The sequence below is a fragment of the Hyperolius riggenbachi genome, chromosome 1 (genome assembly GCF_040937935.1).
Source record: "Hyperolius riggenbachi isolate aHypRig1 chromosome 1, aHypRig1.pri, whole genome shotgun sequence".
Lineage (NCBI taxonomy): Eukaryota > Metazoa > Chordata > Amphibia > Anura > Hyperoliidae > Hyperolius > Hyperolius riggenbachi.
The window spans coordinates 304,490,220-304,509,835 of NC_090646.1; the positions used below are offsets into that span (position 1 = coordinate 304,490,220).

General features: G+C 44.2%; 1 protein-coding gene across 1 annotated transcript in view; it reads left to right on the forward strand.

The window, feature by feature from the left end:
- The window catches only part of TIMM44 (translocase of inner mitochondrial membrane 44), a 473,841-nt gene that overhangs the window by 175,714 nt on the left and 278,511 nt on the right, over positions 1 to 19,616 (forward strand). Inside the window, exon 7 of the mRNA XM_068271176.1 lies at positions 7,928 to 8,013. Coding sequence (XP_068127277.1) covers positions 7,928 to 8,013 — 86 coding nt within the window. The remainder of the gene's footprint in view (positions 1 to 7,927; positions 8,014 to 19,616) is intronic.

Below are 19,616 nucleotides of genomic sequence, written 5' to 3' on the forward strand. Positions count from 1 at the left end.
CAAGAAGGAGAAGGTGAGAAAAAGGGGAAGAGAAAATAGAGAGAGGAAGAGAGACAGAATGATAGGATACGCCATAACGACGGCGAATCCTGGACTAATCAGGAAGATGCTGTACAGCATCAGGACGCACCCATGGGGCTCCAGTAAACCGAAGCTCATTGGGTACCTGGTGAGGCGCGGGGTCTAATGGGGAGAGCAGGGCAAACTTATCCTTATTAATCTGACAATAATGTTAGGCCTATAATAATATATCATAGTTAGCAAGGGAAATTAGCAACCGCGAGCTATATTTGCTAACCATTCGCTGGGGAGAAGCTGCGGCCCATGTAAAAAGATTTAACAATGCAATTTGAGACTGTATCGTGACCATAATGGAAAATGGCCAGATGGCCATCGAAGCGTCCACTTGGAGGTAAAAAGAATTAAAAATGAGTGACCAAATAAACAATCTAGCGCCCCAGCTTTTCCCCTGCTTCTATTAGTGATGCCTGAAAAGAGGAGTGGCATTTTTTATGCAGGATACCAGAACCTGCAGAGATAGGAATTATAGAGAAAGCCCACATGCGCAAAGCAGTAATGCATGCACCGCGCAGGTGGAGGAAAGAGTAAAACATCTGACCAGTATTAATTAGGGAGAGAGGAAGGAAAGATAATTATAATGTATATGGCCATTGAAAGTTGGATCTTCTGGTATTAACCGGTTCAGCACCGCAGTGCCGAAAATCTCATGCATCCGAGCAACGTTCACCTCCCATTCATTCGCCTATAACTTTATTGCTACTTTTCACAATGAATTGATCTGTATCTTGTTTTTTCCGCCACTAATTAGGCTTTCTTTGGGTAGTACATTTTGCTAAGAATTATTTTTTTCTAAATCCATTTTAACATAGCAAAGAAATGAACAGCGCTACTTAAAAACAGATGAATGCTTACCTGCAAAAAAGTGTAGACCCCACTCATGGGATACAAATACACAATGAGCACACATACAACCTGTCTACCACTTGGAGGATGTTAGTTTCCACTAACACCTTGCATGCAATTTGTTAGGTACTCGTCCCTCCCACTGTCGAAGAAGTCTTTCCTCCATGGGAGGATGTGTGCTCATTGTGTATTTGTATCCCATGAGTGGGGTCTGCACTTTTTTGCAGGTAAGCATTCATCTGTTTTTAAGTAGCGCTTTTCATTTCTTTGCTATGTTTGATTTAATTCTGGTCAGCTGCTCCCACTTGTTAGTTTTTTTTTGGTGTATATGCAGAGCCTCTGTTTGGGTTCAAGGTGCATTTGTAGTCTCTGGGGGGGCTCAGCACATCTCTGAGCTGAAGCCATTCAGAGGCGGCCTGGTGATGCGCTGATCCCACTTTTTCTGCGAAATCAATTTTAACAGGAAGATTAAGAAAGAAATGAAAACAATTCATTATTTCTTAGTTTTTGGCCATTATAGTTTGAAATTAATATAAGCTACCGTAATTAAACTCATGTATTTTATTTGCCCATCTGTCCCGGTTATTACACCGTTTAAACGATGTCCGTATCACAATTTATGGTGCCGATATTTCATTTAGAAATAAAGGTGAATTTTTTCAATTTGCGTCCATCACTATTTATAAGCTTATAATTTTAAATAATATAATAACATACTCTCTTGACATGCATATTTAAAAAGTTCAGACCCTTGAGTAACTATTACTGTTGCTTTTGTTTATTTTTTTATTGTATTTTTTTTTATTTTTTTTAAGAAAATATGTATGTGGGTAATTTTTGGTGTGGGAGGGAAACTCCTAATTTTAAATGTAAAATAATAGAATTGTTTTATTAAAAATGTATGTGGGTGCAGTTCACTATTTGGCCACAAGATGGCCACAGTAAAAAAAAGTCCTGGATGCGAACGATCTCGCATCCAGGAACTAAAGTACACGGAGAAGTTTCCTGGGGGCAGAAATACCGCGCTCTCTCACTAGAAAGCGTCGGTTTTTCTGCGGGGAAATTAGATCGGTGAATGGGAATTATATTCCCATTCACTGATCGGGGGCTAGCGGCGGGTAGTGCGCCCGATCGCGCGCACCATGCGGCAGAAGCAGCAGTGCCTATCTGGACGAGGAAGCTTGTCCAGATAGGCAGTGATCAAAACAGCTAAATATTTTATGCTAACATTACATAAAAGAACATTCTCGGTATTGAACAATGCAAGTAAAAAGGAGGGGTTAGCGTTTAACATTGAAGCCAGCCTAAGAAAGTGAAAATATAGCACAGTAATCAGACTACCAGAATATACACGATATGAGCATAAATCAGATCTGTGTAATGAGCGAGGTAAGAAACCACATTAAGAAAAAACTTCAGTCATATTACAAGCTATTAAACAAGGCAGGTTGAGAGTCAGCGTGTGCAAGACATGACTTTCAGGTGTAGAGTAAGAATTAGTTCTGCAAAAATTAGCCACAAAAAGGGATTATGTCAGCAACCTCCCCGGTTTTTCAGTAAAGCAAGGGCTGCAAATAAAGTTATTGTCTGGAGCAGGCAGCCAGCGATACTGGTGATGAAATGGAGGAGGAAGCCTGTCCTTAATGGCTGTATCAGAGAACCGAAAATGGACTTCTAAGAATGGAGAGAGTCTGGTAAATACAGTCTCTCTGCTCAAAGACAAAAAATGAACAGGCAGTGGTATATACATGAGGCAACAGTTCTTATCTCCAACTGTGTCAGGAGAGGAGCCTTGCTCAAGGGAGCAGCCATAAAAGAACAGTTCAAAAACCGAAACAAAGAAAAACAAAAACGTGGCTGCAGGGTCACTGTACCTTTTTGGAAGACCTGCGATGAAAGCTGTTGAAGAGCTAGAGAACGATTCTTGGGAGAACGTTGTTCCTTAGGACTGGCTGAATTCTCCTGGGGCGGCTGTTGAGAATGAGCCGTTTGACCTGAAGATTCTTGCGATGATTGTGGAGGCAGCAGAAGGCCTAGGAGGCGAAAGCGCTCTCTTGCGTGGTCTACCGATCGGACGATTTGCTGCTTGTCATGCCATGTGAAGATGAGTTGAAAGGGGGAAACCCCATTTATAGCGAACTCCCTTATCTTTCAGAATCAATAGGTAAGGTCGTAGATCCTTGCGCTGAGATAAGGTAGCGGGAGCTAGATCAGAGTAGAGTTGATATTTATGGCCTTGAAATGAGAGATCTGTTGCATTGCGGGCTGCCAGAAGTAATTTTTCTTTTGTGAGATAGTAGTGGGTTTTGAGGATATCTCTCGGAGCGCCATTGGGTAGTTGGCGTGACAGGGCCCTGTGGACCCTGTCCATTTCTAGCTGTTCTACGGGTATGCCCGGGAGGAGCTCTTTGAAGAGGGCGGTGGTGAAGCCCGGGAGATCTTGAATTGTCTCGGGGATGCCCCGAATGCGGATATTTTCTCTGCGTGAGCGATTTTCAAAATCCTCCTGTTTATCATGCAGGGACCGTACCTCAGCCCGTAATTATGTGACCTCCTCTTCGTGTCCTTCAAGGACTACAGTGACGTTGTCAAACCTATCTTCCACTACAGCGGTTCTGCGGCCCAGCAGGCGAATTTCTTTCAAAAGCTCGCAGCCCAGTTGTTTAATAGCGTCGACAACCTCTTGAAGAATAATAGATCTGAGCTCTTCTAGGGTGATTTGGTCAGAGAGGGAGGCTGGGTTGTCTGAGGGCGAGCCGTGGTGAAATAGCTCCTGGCTGTTAGCGGGGCGTTGATCATCCTGGTCTGCAGCGGTCGCCATCTTAGGTGTCTCGACTGAAGCGCTCAAGACTGTGGATTTAGAGCCTGTCCTGGCTCTGGTGCTACTTGCCATAGCTCAATCTGTAAGCTCAGAATTCCCCTATCCGAAGATTGTAAAGTGGACCGGGTCAGTGCAAGATTGCCAGAGTTAGGTGCGGATATTCTCCCCTTGGACGCGCAGGACCGAGATTAAGCGGCCATCTTGGTCAGCTGCGCGCATGCGCCCCCAAGCGCTGTTAATTTTTAAAATCGTGCTAAAATCGTTTCTGCAATGAGTGTTCTCACATGAGCAATGAGCTTTCTATCCAATCGCAATCGCGGCTCCTGCACCATTTTCTGAACGTTTGCGATCCAATAGAAAGGATAGGAAAATCGCTAAGTGCTTGAAGAAGTACTTTGAAAAGCAAATTCCTCAGCACTTTCAATGAATAAATACATTGTATTTATTCATTTCCGGGGCAAAGAGTTCACTTCCTTGCTGATGTAAGTAAGTGAAAAACACTGCTACACAAAAACACTTAGAAAATCACTTTTCAAAGCGCAATTCGCTCTGAAAGCTATTAGAAAAGCACTTTCAAAATCGCTCAGAGCTTGCGATAGTGCTGGTGATTTATAATGTGAACAAGGGCTCAGACTGTGTGTGTGTATATATATATATATATATATATATACATATATATATATATATATATATATATATAGTGTCTTGCAAAAGTATTCGGCCCCCTTGAAGTTTTCCACATTTTGTCACATTACTGCCACAAACAGTACATTAAAATTCTACGTGAAAGACCAATACAAAGTGGTGTGCACGTAAGAAGTGGAACGAAAAACATACATGATTCCAAACATTTTTTACAAATCAATAACTGCAAAGTGGCGTGTGCGTAATCATTCAGCTCCCTTTGGTCTGAGTGCAGTCAGTTGCCCATAGACATTGCCTGATGAGTGCTAATGGCTAAAGAGAGCAAAGTGGGGTGTGCGTAATTATTCAGCCCCCTGAGTCAATACTTTGTAGAACCACCTTTTGCTGCATTTACAGCTGCCAGTCTTTTAGGGTATGTCTCTACCAGCTTTGCACCTCTAGAGACTGAAATCCTTGGCCATTCTTCTTTGCAAAACAGAGGCGCTTAATTTGAATCCTTGTGCATATTGTTTGATACTCCTCCCTATATTGCCTGATGAAGCGTGGTTGAACCTGCGAAACGCGTTGCATTTCTTTTTGGAGTTCCTAATAAATGTGTTTGACTGTCTGAATCGCAGTCGTTGTCGTGTCTGCTTGAGGGAGGTAAGACCACCACTTCCTCCTTCAATTTTGCCATTTAAGTTGGTTTTTAAGCTCATTTAATCTAATCTTATACTTTTGGCGCCTCTGTTCATTGTATACAATTTTGAGTCCACCCTTGGTGGAGGGTTGCTACCCTTTCTTCCTGTCTACAGAGAGCGACTTCTTAATCCTGAGTGGGGTCAGGACAATCTCCCCACCTGCCTTTACAGTGGTTGCCTGCTGGTGACCCTGACTTGTGAGTATTTAGCAATACAAACTTATTGCCACCTTTTCCAGTACGAATTACACTATTGGGGCTCTTGGTGTTTCCTGTTTTTATTTCTTTGCAAAACAGCTCCAGCTCAGTCAGATTAGATGGACAGCATTTGTGAACTGCAGTTTTCAGATCTTGCCACAGATTCTCGATTGGATTTAGATCTGGACTTTGACTGGGCCATTCTAACACAGATATGTTTTGTTTTAAACAATTCCATTGGTGCCCTGGCTTTATGTTTAGGGTCGTTGTCCTGCTGGAAGGTGAACCTCCGCCCCAGTCTCAAGTGTTTTGCAGACTCCAAGAGGTTTTCTTCCAAGATTGCCCTGTATTTGGCTCCATCCATCTTCCCATCAAATTTGACCAGCTTCCCCGTCCCTGCTGAAGAGAAGCAACCCCAGAGCATGATGCTGCCACCACCATATTTGACACTGGGGAAGGTGTGTTCTGAGTGATGTGCAGTGTTAGTTTTCTGCCACACATAGCGCTTTGCATTTTGGCCAAAAAGTTCCATTTTGGTCTCATCCGACCAGAGCACCTTCTTCCACATGTTTGCTGTGTCCCCCACATGGCTTGTGGCAAACTGCAAATGGGACTTCTTATGCTTTTCTGTTAACAATGGCTTTCTTCTTGCCACTCTTCCATAAAGGCCAACTTTGGGCAGTGCATGACTAATAGTTGTCCTGTGGACAGATTCCCCCACCTGAGCTGTAGATCTCTGCAGCTCGTCCAGAGTCACCATGGGCCTCTTTACTGCATTTCTGATCAGTGCTCTCTTTGTTCGGCCTGTGAGTTTAGGTACACGGACTTGTCTTGGTAGGTTTACAGTTGTGCCATACTCCTTCCATTTCTGAATGATCGCTTGAACAGTGCTCCATGGGATGTTCAAGGCTTTGGAAATCTTTTTGTAGCCTAAGCCTGCTTTAAATTTCCCAATAACTTTACCCCTGACCTGTCTGGTGTGTTCTTTGGATTTCATGGTGTTGTTGCTCCCAATATTCTCTTAGACAACCTCTGAGGCCGCCACAGAGCAGCTGTATTTGTACTGACATTAGATTACACACAGGTGCACTCTATTTAGTCATTAGCACTCATCAGGCAATGTCTATGGGCAACTGACTGCACCCAGACTAAAGGGGGCTGAATAATTATGCACACCCCACTTTGCAGTTATTGATTTGTAAAAAATGTTTGAAGTCATGTATGATTTTCGTTCCACTTCTCATGTGTACACCACTTTGTATTGGTCTTTCACGTGGAACTCCAATAAAATTGATTCATGCCTGTGGCAGTAATGTGACAAAATGTGAAAAACTTCAAGGGGGCCGAATACTTTTGCAAGCCTCTCTCTCTCTCTCTCTCTCTCTCTCTCTCTCTCTCTCTCTCTCTCTCTCTCTCTCTCTCTCTCTCTCTCTCTCTCTCTCTCTCTCTCTCTCTCTCTCTCTCTCTCTCTCTCTATATATATATATATATATATATATCTATCTATCTATCTATCTATATCTATCTATATATATGAATGAAATTCCAGTCCTGTTTAGGATAAGGACTATAGATGCAATTGATTGTTTATTGATTTATTTTCATGTCATTTTTCTGCTTTACTTGTCATTCTCATAATTTCTTTTTGTGTTATATGTTAACGGAAGTAAAAGATACAGAATTGCTTTTTATACAAAAAAAAAACCCCTTACATGCACTTGCGTTTAGCTAGTTTGAAGTGAACTTGAGGTGAGTGTTATATGGAGGCTGTCATATTTTTTTTTCAGCAATACCTGTTGCCTGGCTGTACTGCTGATCCTCTCCTCTGCCTCTAATACTTTGATCCATAGACCCTGAACCAGCATATGCAGATCAAGTGTTTCTGAAAATATTGTGAGAATTTACAAGATTAACTGCATACTTGTTTCTGGTGTACTTCAGGCACATAGATCAGCATGGCAGCCACGCAACTGGTATTGTTTAAAAGAAAACAAATATGGTAGCATCCATACCACTCTCACCTTGGGTTCACTTTAAAGTGAATGGGAACCGCATTTTTAAAAAAATGAAGCAAATACTTACCTAAGGAGAGGGAAGCCTCTGGGTCGTATAGAGCCTTCTGTCTCCTCTCTCGGTGCCCTCTATCCTGTGCTGGCTCCCCCCTGTTTCAATCCCCCACCGAAAGATTATTTGGAAGTCTTCGGGAGCCGTGTCCTCCCGAAGACGTGCGACTCCATACTGCGCAGGCGTGAGCGTGCAAGAGAGCGTGCTTGCGCAGGCGTAGTACAGGGCCGCCCTTCTTCAGGAGTACTCGGGCTCACTGAAGACTTCTGAAGCCTCCTTCAGCCGGATAAAGCAGTATTTGACGAATTTAGTCAAATACTGCTACCGGGGCGAGCCAGCACTGGATCGAGGGGACCAGGAGAGGAGCGGGAAGGCTCAATAGGACCCAGAGCCTTCCCTCTCCTTGGGTAAGTATCTATCTCATTTTTTTAAAGTGGTTCCCATTCACTTTAAGTATGTATGCTGCAGTGTCCTGACTTTCATTGTATAATTAATTAAATGTGGTTGAGGTTTTTGCTTTTAAACCGGACTGCTATCAAGTGCAAATTGCTGTGCTATATACATTTTGACTGTTCTGTTTATTACTCCCATTTCAGGGAAGCCATGGGAGTTGTGCTGCATAAGGATTCTAAGTGGCATCAGCAATGGAAAGATTTCAAAGACAATAATGTGGTATTTAACAGTAAGTGCAATGATGAACAGAATATATGAGTGTCTTTTAACTTACCATTATAAAATCATTTCAATATTTGTGTTAGTATTATTAAATGATTTGCCAGTGTGATCATCAAGCTAAGAATGCCTTCTTTAACCACTTGCGTACCAGCAGTCTCTGACCGCTTAAAGGGGAACTGAAGTAAGAGGTATACGGAGGCTGCCATATTTATTTCCTTTTAATCAATCCCAGTTGCCTGGCAGCCCTGTTGGTCTATTTCTCTGCAGTAGTATCTGAATAACACAAGAAACAAGCATGCAGCTAGTCTTGTCAGATCTGACTTCAAAGTTTGAAACACCTGATCTGCTGCATGCTTGTTCAGGGGCTATGGCTAATAGTATTATAGGCAGAGGATCAGCAGGGCTGCCAGGCAACTGGTATTGCTTAAAAGGAATTAAACATGGCAGCCTCCATATACCTCTCTCTTCAGTTGTCCTTAAAAGCGGGATTGTCACCAAAAAAAAAATCAAATTTCAACAGCAACTGGTCTGAGTGTATTAAGTGATAAAGATGCTAATCCTGTGTTCAAAACTTTTCCAGCTGGTATGGTTTGGAGTTATCACATACCTTAGGAGCACTGGTCCTTTAATTGCCATTGCCATCGGCTGGCAAAACAGTTTCATGCTGAGGGGGTCTTTTTATCTATAATACATTCCTCCTCTTCCCTTTATTTCCCTCTCCTTCTAATGACATAAGACAGTGGACTTCCTAGTATAGACCTCAGTGGGAGTGTCTGAAGACTCTGGGAGGATGGTGGGTAACAAATACACAATTAGCAAAAGGAGAAAAAAAGAGTGAGGGACTCAGGATTAGCTTTATTCAAAGCTAACCAAGATGGAAACTGTCTAGAATAGGATTCTCTGCCTTTCCTTTATAACATTCACATGAATCATAACGTGGACAGTGCAATACATCTGTTATGTAAGTAGAACTAGTATTTATCTACTTATATATGTGTTTTTAATTTCTAGGTTAGCATGGGTGTCACTTGTTAAAGAGAACCTGAACTGAAAATAAAAAGTCAAAATAATCATACACAGGTCATACTTACCTCCTGTGTAGTCTAGTATTCAATCTTTTTCTCCTCTCCTGCGTCCCATTTGTCCACTATGATCAATGGATTTCTCCATCATCCATTTTGAAAATGGCCATTACCCCATAACAGCTTCCTGGTCAGCACACTGTTAAACTGTAATATCACCCACTCGAGCCATAGGGAAACATGGACATTACCTTGCATGTTCAATTGTAACGGACAGCTGCTGATATACAACTGACAGCAACTGGTATATTTCAGTTCTGACAAAATATTGTCAGGGCTGGAAGAGATCACTGTAGGAAGAAAATGGTGAGCCTCTGAGAGGAACTGAAGGTGAGGTTAGTATGTAATATCCATTTGCAGCTACGTCGTGTTAATTTTAAATAATTTTCCTCGCTTCAGGTTCCCTTTAACCATTTCAGCCTGCGGGGATTTTTCACCTTATGCATCAGAGCAATTTTCACCTCCCATTCATTCGCTAATAACTTTATCACTATTTATCACAATTTATTGATTTATATCTTGTTTTTTCCGCCACGAATTAGGCTTTCTTTGGGTGGTACATTTTGCTAATAGCCACTTTACTGTAAATGCATTTTAACAGGATTAATAAGAAAAAAATTCATTATTTCTCAGTTTTCGGCCATTATAGCTTTAAAATAATCCACACTACCATAATTAAAACCTATGTTTTTTATTTGCCCGTTTGTCTCGATTATTAAACCATTTACATTTTGTCCCTATCACAATGTATGGCGCCAATATTTTATTTGGCAATAAAGGTGCATTGTTTCCGTTTTGCATCCATCACTATCTACAAGCTTATAATTTAAGGCTGCTTACACACTAAGACGTTATAGGCGCACGTTAGTGCAGCCTGTAACGCTCCCCCAACGCACAGCAATGTAACACAAGCGGGCTGTACACACAGCCCACGTTGCGTTACATGTAACGCTGCACGTTCTGCCGAACGTGCAGCATGCTACGGCGTTACAGCGGCTTAAGCCGCATTAGACTGTTTGTGCATGCTCAGTCCTGTTGGGGAGGAGCGGAGAGCGGCCAGGCACATGGCTAATTAATATTCATTGCACGTTGTGACGTGCAGTGTTTACTTCCTAGTGCGGCCGCTCTGTGCGGCAATTGGCCGGCGGGACCACGTGATGCCGCATGCGTCCAAGAGTACGCATCACGCCATCACGGACGCCAGAGTGAGCTGCACAACGCGGCTTACTCCGACGTCCACATCGAAGAGCACCAGGCCTTGCGTTAGGTGCACGTTATGCGACCTTAACGTAGCACCTAACGCAACATCTTGGTGTGCAAGTAGCCTAAAAAATGTTTGTAGTATACCCCCTTCAAATGCATATTTAAAAAGTTCAGACTCTTAGGTAACTATTTGTCTTTTTTTTTTTCGTCTTTTTTTTTTCCATTAAAAATTTTATTTCGGTAATATTTTGGTGTGTGTCCGGGCGGCGGAAATGGGATACCCGAGGTGACATGATGATAGACATGTGTATGAACAGTGCCTAACACACAAATAACTAGACTGTTCCTTTTTTTCTTTCTCTGCTATTTTTTTTCTCTCCTATTTTTCTTTAATTGGGAGAACTCAGACTCTGAAATAATTAAATCTTGTCATATAAATAGTTTTTTTTAGGACCAATGTTCTGTCATTAGCCAGGACTATTATAACCTAGGCTATTCCATGTAGTTGATTTTAAAATGTCTTGTTAGCTATATTGGTGTGTTCACCTAGTAGGGATGTATATGATATTCTCATAATCAGTCGATGTAACTTTATCTTGGTTCTATTTGTTGAGTTTCTCACACTCTTTATGTTGTACTGGAAAATATGTATGGTTTCATTGGTTTGTAATGCTTCTCTTTTGTGAAATAAAAATTGTTTGAACAAAAAGAAAGAAATTACAACTACAATATAAAACACTTTCCTAGTAGAAAATGGCTTCTGAGAGCAGGAGAGAGATAAAAAAGGGTAAATAGTTCATAGATTTTAGCTCTGGCATACTTCAATGAATGTGTCATTGAGCAAAAACAGTAAACCAGTAAAAATTTAAAAAGTAGATTTAAATATAAAATAAAGCTGTGGAATATCCTAAAGTCATTTTTAGGAAAAGGACGATGGATACAATTGTTTATTTAATTTGTTTATTTTCACCTCAGGTGTCCTTTAAGAACCAGAGACTGCTGGTACCAAAAACAATGCTTACCGTCAAATCACCGCACGGACTCGCAGCTCTCGCCGTTCACACCGCTCACCCACCCACCTCGGGTTCTCTTTAAAGTTTTTTTTAAGGGGCTACAAAAGTCCAAAAAGCAAAACAAAAGTTTGCCGCCTTAAAACAGAAGGTTTTTGTGATAATTCACGTTGGAGTGAGCATATGTTGTCTCCCACGATGCATCACTGCAAATTATGCAAATCATCCTTTGTTGTCCTTGTAAGATAACCACACTTTCACTGACGAAAGCATGGTCGCTTGTACTGCTTGACAAGCCCTTGTCCATGAGGTTTGGGATCCCCCAGGGGCTTCCCCATCCTCCCCGATCACGTTGTTCGAGAGCAGGGAACTGAAAGTGTGACTCCACTGCTTCTGTACAGTAGCACAGACCCACTTAAGCTTTGGCGGGTACTACTGTGGAGCTGCAGATGTCTCATGCATGCGCAGTAGCATGGACCTGATTGGGCTCCACTATTTCCACCTGAGTGGGTCCATGCTATTGCGCATGTTTGAGCCGTGGACTATTCCCCCTCCAAGTGGTCGCAATTCGGAGGGAGATGTAATTTGGAGTCTGGCAACCGACGGAGCCCCGAATTACCACTACATGCCCTGCGCAGCATTGCTGCTGTGGGGTGCCCAATATTGGTACTCAGTGCCACACGCTGAGATAACCTGTACATTTCAAGTAGTTATACCACCAGGACGGAGCTCTTACATCCTTAAAAATTGCCGCTTATCCCACCAGGACATAGGTACTATGTTTGAGAGAAACCTCTTCCCCGCCGCAGATGATCACGCACACTTGCACGCAGCATCACTGATCAGTGCAAGGGACCATGTGGTCCCTCAACTCGACCGGTGCCCCATGAAGCTGTAATGATTGCCGTTACTCGTTAACTGTGCAAGATAAGTACATTGCTTCTTGTATTGCATGTGCACTTGACCCCCGTACTACACCACTGATTGGGCAAAGGGATCATAGGATCCCTTGACCAATCAGTGTCCACCCAGTCCCTCAATGAACACTGTTAATGCTAGTAATAGTGTTAATAAATAAATTCATTAAAAAAAAAAAGTTTAACCACCTTGTTTCCCCCTTATGGGCCAGAGCCGTTTTGATGTTTTAGCCATGACCCTAGTTAATCAGCAATAACTTGACTGGCTCCTGACAGGTTCAGCTTTGTGAGCAATACAATTGGCTCCTGAGTTCTGATCCTGTGAACCATTGAGATTGGCTGGTCCATGCGAGTGGTAATTGAAATCCATGCTCTGGCAGAAATATGCAGCGACTTTCATTGGCTCCTGGCCCTGTCATTCATGTAAGCCTTTCCCATTGGCTTACATGGAGTGACAGGGTCAGGAGCCAATGAAAGCGGCTCCTGACCGGCGCACAGCGCTCTGCCGTCATAGCGACGGCAGAGAGGGCAGCATGCGGCGGGGGCAGAGCGGCGTGTCCGGCGGAAGCGACGGTAACTTGCGGCGATTCGTCAGGAAACGGCGGTTTGCTGGACCAGCACCCTCTGGTCCTTAAGGGGGCAGAGGGTGCTGGTCCAGAAAGGGTTAAAAAAAATAATCAAAAGCTGGATACTTACCACAGAGGGCAAAACAATAACCCTCATGACCCCCGCCAACACGGGGGACCTGGGGGCAGGGGCCCTGTATGTGCAGAGCAGCAGCGGAGCATTATACATTACCTGCTTCCAGCAGCAGTACACGTCCTGTTCAGTGGCATGCAGTCAGCCAACCACCATGCGGCTTCTGTACCTTACATATGACTGAAGCCACATGGTTAGAGGCTGGCTGCATGGCACTTGCAAACTGAAGAGGAAATAAAGAGGGGCCTGTATCGCTGTAGGGAACTGGTAATCTATAACGTGCTGCTCCGCTGCCACTTTTCATTATATACAGACTTCTGCAGGGAGCGTGGCACAATGTAGTAGCACCCCTTTTCCCACATATTTCTCAAGATCACCGATCCAGCGATGGGACCCTCTGGAAGTTTGCAGTCGCACTCCAGTCGGTGAACTAATGCAGCTACCCTGGTGCGAGGCAGCCTACACATTTCAGCCGTGCTCACTCACTGACAGAAGCAGGGCCCCGTGTACTCCCCGACAAATCCTGGTCAATGAGGTTAACTGTGCAAGGTAAGTACATTGCTTCTTGTATTGCATGTGCACTTGACCCCCGTACTACACCACTGATTGGGCAAAGGTATCATAGGATCCCTTGACCAATCAGTGTCCACCCAGTCCCTCAATGAACACTGTTACTGCTAGTAATAGTGTTAATAAATAAATTCATTAAAAAAAAACCCCCCAAAAAAAACCACCTTGTTTCCCCCTTATGGGCCAGAGCCGTTTTGATGTTTTAGCCATGAACTTTATCCCTACTCATGACACTTAAATGATCTATATACCTTTTTTTCAAGACAAACTAGGCTTTCATTGGGGGGTATTTTGTACTAAGAAAATAGTTGTTTTCTATTCATTTTAATGGGAAAAAAGAGGAAACAAAATTAAAATTCATGATTTCTCAGATTTTTTGGGTTCCAGCTTAAAAATAAAAAGTGCTGCTGTCATAAAAACCATGCCACTAGTATTATGTCCCCCAGAATAGATAGCCAGATGTGTCCCCAGTATCAGCCCCCCCAGGATAATCAGATATGTCCCCAATATAAGCCCCCCCCAGTATAGTCAGATGTGTCCCCTGCATTTGCCACCCCCTGCATAGATCGTCAGATGCGCCCCTAAGAATAGTGCCCCTAATTATAGCCAGATGTGCCCCTGGGATCAGCATTCCCCCATTTTAGCCAGATATGCCCCCAGTATTAGCACCGGCCCCCCATCATAGCCAAATATTCCCCCGGTATTAAATTATCCCCCCGCCCCCCCCGTACCGGGTAACCAGATGTGCCTTACTATTAGACACTCCCACCCAGTTAGCTGTCCCCCAGTGATCTTAACATCCCCCCCTTTTAAATACCCCATACCCTCCCCCAGGATCGATAGCCAGATGCCCCCCCCCCCAATCAGGCAGCCCCCTCTATGCATAAATGGTTAAAAAAATCCTCCAGCAAGCAGCCTCACTCACCTTACCTCGTTTCTGTGACTATTCTGAAGCTCGAGTCTCCGATCCCCGCTCTGCAGTCAGCCCCGCTATGCCAAATATCCGGTACCGGCTTGATGACGTCACCAAGCCGGGACCCGGATATTCGGCATAGAGGAGCTGACTGCAGATCGGGGATCGGAGGCTCGGGCTTTAGAATAGTCGCAGGAACGAGGTAAGGTGAGTGAGGCTGCTTACTGGAGGATTTTTTAACTATTTATACATGGAGGGGGACAGATGAAGGATCACTGCAGTTGACTTCCTGCAGCGATCGTTCATGGGAGGGGGGTGGACTAATTGGCTTTAAGGGACATGTTCCCTTTCACCAATTAGTAATGCAGCTGACAGTGCCGGGGTGTGCGCTGTGAAGCGCACCCGATCGTGCACAGCAGGGCTGAAAACAAGTCAGTACATCTACGTCATTGTGGCTTGGAGGGTGCCACAGCTGATGTAGATATACTGTAGCAGTGGAGTAAGTGGTTAACTGCTTAAAATCAAAATTAAAAAAATTTTCATGTCCCCCAAGGCAATAAGTGCAAGGGATCATGGGGTTCCTGTACCAATCCTTTTGCCTGAAGGTCTGTACCCAAAATGCGATGTTTGCGGAGACTTTTTTTAGCAACAAACAATTCCAAGGTTTTTGATATCATGTAATATAATTTAACCACTATTAAATGATGTTACGCAAAAGGTGGATCAGCGCAACACCAGGCCGCCTCCGAATGGCCTCCAATCAGAGATGCGCTGAGCCCCCCCAGGAATTACAAACGCACCTTGAACCCAAACAGAAGCTCTGCATATACACCAAAAGCATGGCTGTTAAGTGGGAGCAGCTGACCAAAAACAAATTAAATTTGTACATAGCAAGGAAATGAGCAGCGCTACTTAAAAACAGACTAGTGCAAAGACCTATTTCTTTGGATCCTAAAACGCATCTACTGGGGTTTTCAGGCGACATTACACCCTCTAGGAGATTAGTTCTGCTTTGGGACATACTTTCATATTTTGCCAGGAAAACCATTGTCCTGCATTGGAGACAGTCAGAGGCCCCATCCGCTGCAGCCTGGATCAAAATAGTAAATGCTACCATACCCATGTACAAATTAACTTATATTCAGAGGAATTGTCCCCTAAAATTCGACAGTATCTGGATCCCGTGGTTAGAACACCTTAAGAAACATGGCGTTGCCTATGACACTGATGTGTAGGCTCACAAATGATTCTGCGGGGTTGGGGACTGCGAGAGGAAATAAGGTTGGGCGGGGGGAGGGTGGAATTTCAGGTAGGGATAGGGTGGGGGGAGTGGTGTTGATGTTACCAATGTATGTATGTTTGTATACGAAAAACATTTTCAATAAAACTTATTTGAAAAAACAGACTAGTGCCTACCTGGAAAACAGTGCAAGCCCCACTTGTGGGGTCGAATACACACATGACCTGTCTACCACTGGAGGATGTTGGTTTCCTGTAACAGCTTGCATGCAACCTATTAAGTACTCGTCCCTCCAACTGCGAAGAAGTCAATCCTCCATGGGAGGGGCCTAACACTAACTAAATCCTAACCTATGTATATGCATAGCCTGGGTGCGCTACCAAGTAAAATTGAAAAATCGAAAATTGCGCAAAAGGTGGATCAGCGCAACACCAGGCCGCCTCCGAATGGCCTCCAATCAGAGATGCGCTGAGCCCCCCCCAGGAACTACAAACGCACCTTGAACCCAAACAGAAGCTCTGTATATACACCAAAAGCATGGCTGTTAAGTGGGAGCAGCTGACCAAAAACAAATTAAATTTGTACATAGCAAGGAAATGAGCAGCGCTACTTAAAAACATGACTAGTGCCTACCTGCAAAAGAGTGCAAGCCCCACTTGTGGGGTCGAATACACACCGAGCATACACATGACCTGTCTACCACTGGAGGATGTTGGTTTCCTCTAACAGCTTGCATGCAACCTATTAGGTACTCGTCCCTCCCACTGCGAAGAAGTCAATCTTCCATGGGAGGGGCCTAACACTAACTAAATCCTAACCTATGTATATGCATAGCCTGGGTGCGCTACCAAGTAAAATTGAAAAATCTAAAATTGCGCAAAAGGTGGATCAGCGCAACACCAGGCCGCCTCCGAATGGCCTCCAATCAGGTAGCGCACCCAGGCTATGCATATACATAGGTTAGGATTTAGTTTCTATAGTGGGTGGTCCTGATGCCCCATTATTTTTTCAGATGACTCTAGGGCCCAAATTTACTGTTACAGCCCCATTAGTATTCGGTATAGATTGGGTAGGATTAGTGTTAGGAGTCTGTGTGTGGTGGCTAGGGCTAGGCAAAGATGGAGAAGAGGTAGTGTTGAGCATAGATAGAGCGTAACTATAACCTTGTGAGGAAAATTGGGTACAAAAATTACGGTAATCAGCCCCGTGGTCCGTGCACTCTGGGCCATGATAGGTCAGCTGTTCACCGGAACAATGACGTTCCTCTGGATGCAGGTGGGCGGTTTTGCGTGTCACAGCGAGCCATCCTACAGTGGCATATCCACTGCTGGCATATCCTTTTCCCCTATTAGCTGAGTCTAGGTAGTGACGACATCCTGGAGCGCAGTCAGTGTCGAGGAAGTGCCGGCTTGGTGATACAGCGTTTCCCCCCCCAGTATAGGGTCCTAGATGCTGTCCCCCCCCCACCAGTATTGGGTAACAAATTCTGTCCCCCATCTGTCCTCTTTGGTGAAGGTGGCTAGATGCCTTCCCTTCACTCCTACTCCCGCTTACCCCTCCACATAGATCAGAGCAGGACAGCCGCTCACCTCTATCCAAGCTTCCAGCTCTGAAGCTGCTGTTGCTGCTGTGCCTCTCATTCTACAGCGGCATCTCTCTCATGTGGCAAGCTGGCACGTTAACGGCGAATCACATGATCGTTGTCGCCGGCTGTACAATGAGCGGCTCAGCAGCAGCAGCTGATGGAAGGAGGGAAGCCACTTCAGCGCTGGAAGCTTGGATAGAGGTGAGTGGCTGTGCTGTGCTCTGATCTCCGTGGATGGGGTAAGCGGGAGGAAGAGCAAACTGAAGGCCTGTAGCATCCTCGTGTGCAGTGCCAGTCCGTAGCCAGCCATGATGTCATGTGCACAGGAAGCATGGCGGCTGCGGACCGGCCTGATATGCGTTCTATAGCAGACCGGCATGTTGCGCCCCTCCCCCACACATCGCTTCAGGCCTGATTGGCCTGGTGGACCAGGTACCTATGCAGCCAATCAGGGAAGAGGAAAGATGTTGGTGGAGAGGCACGGGTGGGCGAGGGTGGATAGCCAATCAGGAACAAGGAGGATTTCAGAAGGAGGGTAAATAAGAGACAGGAGGAATGTATTATAGATAAAAAGAGCCCCCAGAGTGCAAGTGTTCAGCAACGGCGATTTAAACGGCCAGTACGGAAATTTATTGTAATAACACCAAACCATAACTGCAGACATTTACTGTGATGATTACAGGATTTGCATCTTTATCACTCAAACTCAGACCAGTCTCTATTGAAATTTGATTTTTATGGTGACAATCCCGCTTCAAGATAAATGGATGTTTGGCTTACAAGTTTCTGTTAAGGTTTTCTTGTAGGTGTTGTTCCAGTGACTGTCTTTGTCCCTGGCTGCCAGAATGCATGCGGTGATGCGTGATTCATGCTGGAAGATGTAGTTTGTTTATGGGGTTACATCTCCTGGCCAGGAGATGTAACCCAAACGTACATTCCAGTGGCCGGAATGGCAGGACATTACTGCGCAATGGTGTGGCAACATGAGAAATGGAGACCTCCATATAGACGGTGGCTACTGAGCAGCCCCCATAGGTAGGTAAATGCCTGCTGCACTTCCAAAAGCCTACACAATTAACAACCCCCCCACCACCACTACAATCACCAAGGGGAGGTTCTTTTAAGAGGTTTTTAAAAATGTGTTCATAGTTCTCTGTAAGTAACTGGTTAAAGCAACTGATTACTCTGGAGTATGAGAAATCATTGTTGTTTCTGCATGACCATTCGTTTCCGGATGGAAACCAGACAAAACGACAATGAAATTCCTAATCTAACACAAAAAGAATGCCAAAATTGAGAGACAAACTGTACCCCTCTATCTGAAATGATCCGGCAAACAAAAGACTTGCTTGAGAAATAGGCCAGCTATCTCCTTAGCTGATGGCAACTTTGGTAGAAATACACAATGTACGATTTTGCTAAAGATCAATCGACAATAACCCAGATGATCCAACAACCGTTGGACAAAGTTAAGTCTACCACGCAATCTATCGCTAATTTAGTGCAGGGTTTGTTGGTTATTGGTAGAGGAAGTAATATCCCGCCAGGTTCTGACCGAGAAGTCTTACTTCGTGCACATACCCTACAAGATTTTACAAAAGCTTGTATATCCTTTACCATAGTAGGCCGCCTGAGATGACGTCTAAGAAGTTCTGATGTTTTCACCTCCCTCGGATGCCAGACAGTCTTGGTCTCATTAAACTCTAGCAAGACCTGTAACCTAAGATGAAGAGAAACAAAAAGATCACTAGACCCTCCAGGAACATTGTCAAGTGGAAACAATAAACCTGATAGATCTCTGGACAATTCTGTGCCAGTCAGTGTTGCTACTACACAGTGTTTGGACTTCCTAATGCCATAGAGTCAGGCCATCCATGATCAAGCACCAGCTGGTGCAAAACAATTGCCGGACGACGAGTTCTGAGTGTGTTGTGTCATCCGGATGGGTGAAGTACTGTGTTGGTTTTACCTATGTTCAATGCTGCTACTACTTTTTACACTGCAGCGTGCAATAAATGTTGAATATCTGCTAAAACGCACTGGTGTCCATGCCTTTCACTTGCAAGGACTATACTATTGCTATTTATATGGAGGCACAGTGTGAATCAAGGCGGACTGCACTATAAATGTTGTTTATCCCTACGATCGTGAGTAAGTGCGTGGAAATTTTCTTTTGCTCTTGAATTGGATTACTACACTTTGTTTGGGGATAGTGGATTCGGGCATCTCGGAAGAAAAGACACAGAACATTTCTATTGCGCTTTTCTCCTGGCGGACTCAAAACGCCAGAGCTGCAGCCACTAGGGCGTGCTCAGTAGGCAGTAGCAGTGTTAAGGCTCATACTTACTGGCAGATTCATCACCAAATACAGCTCACAACACCATAATATAC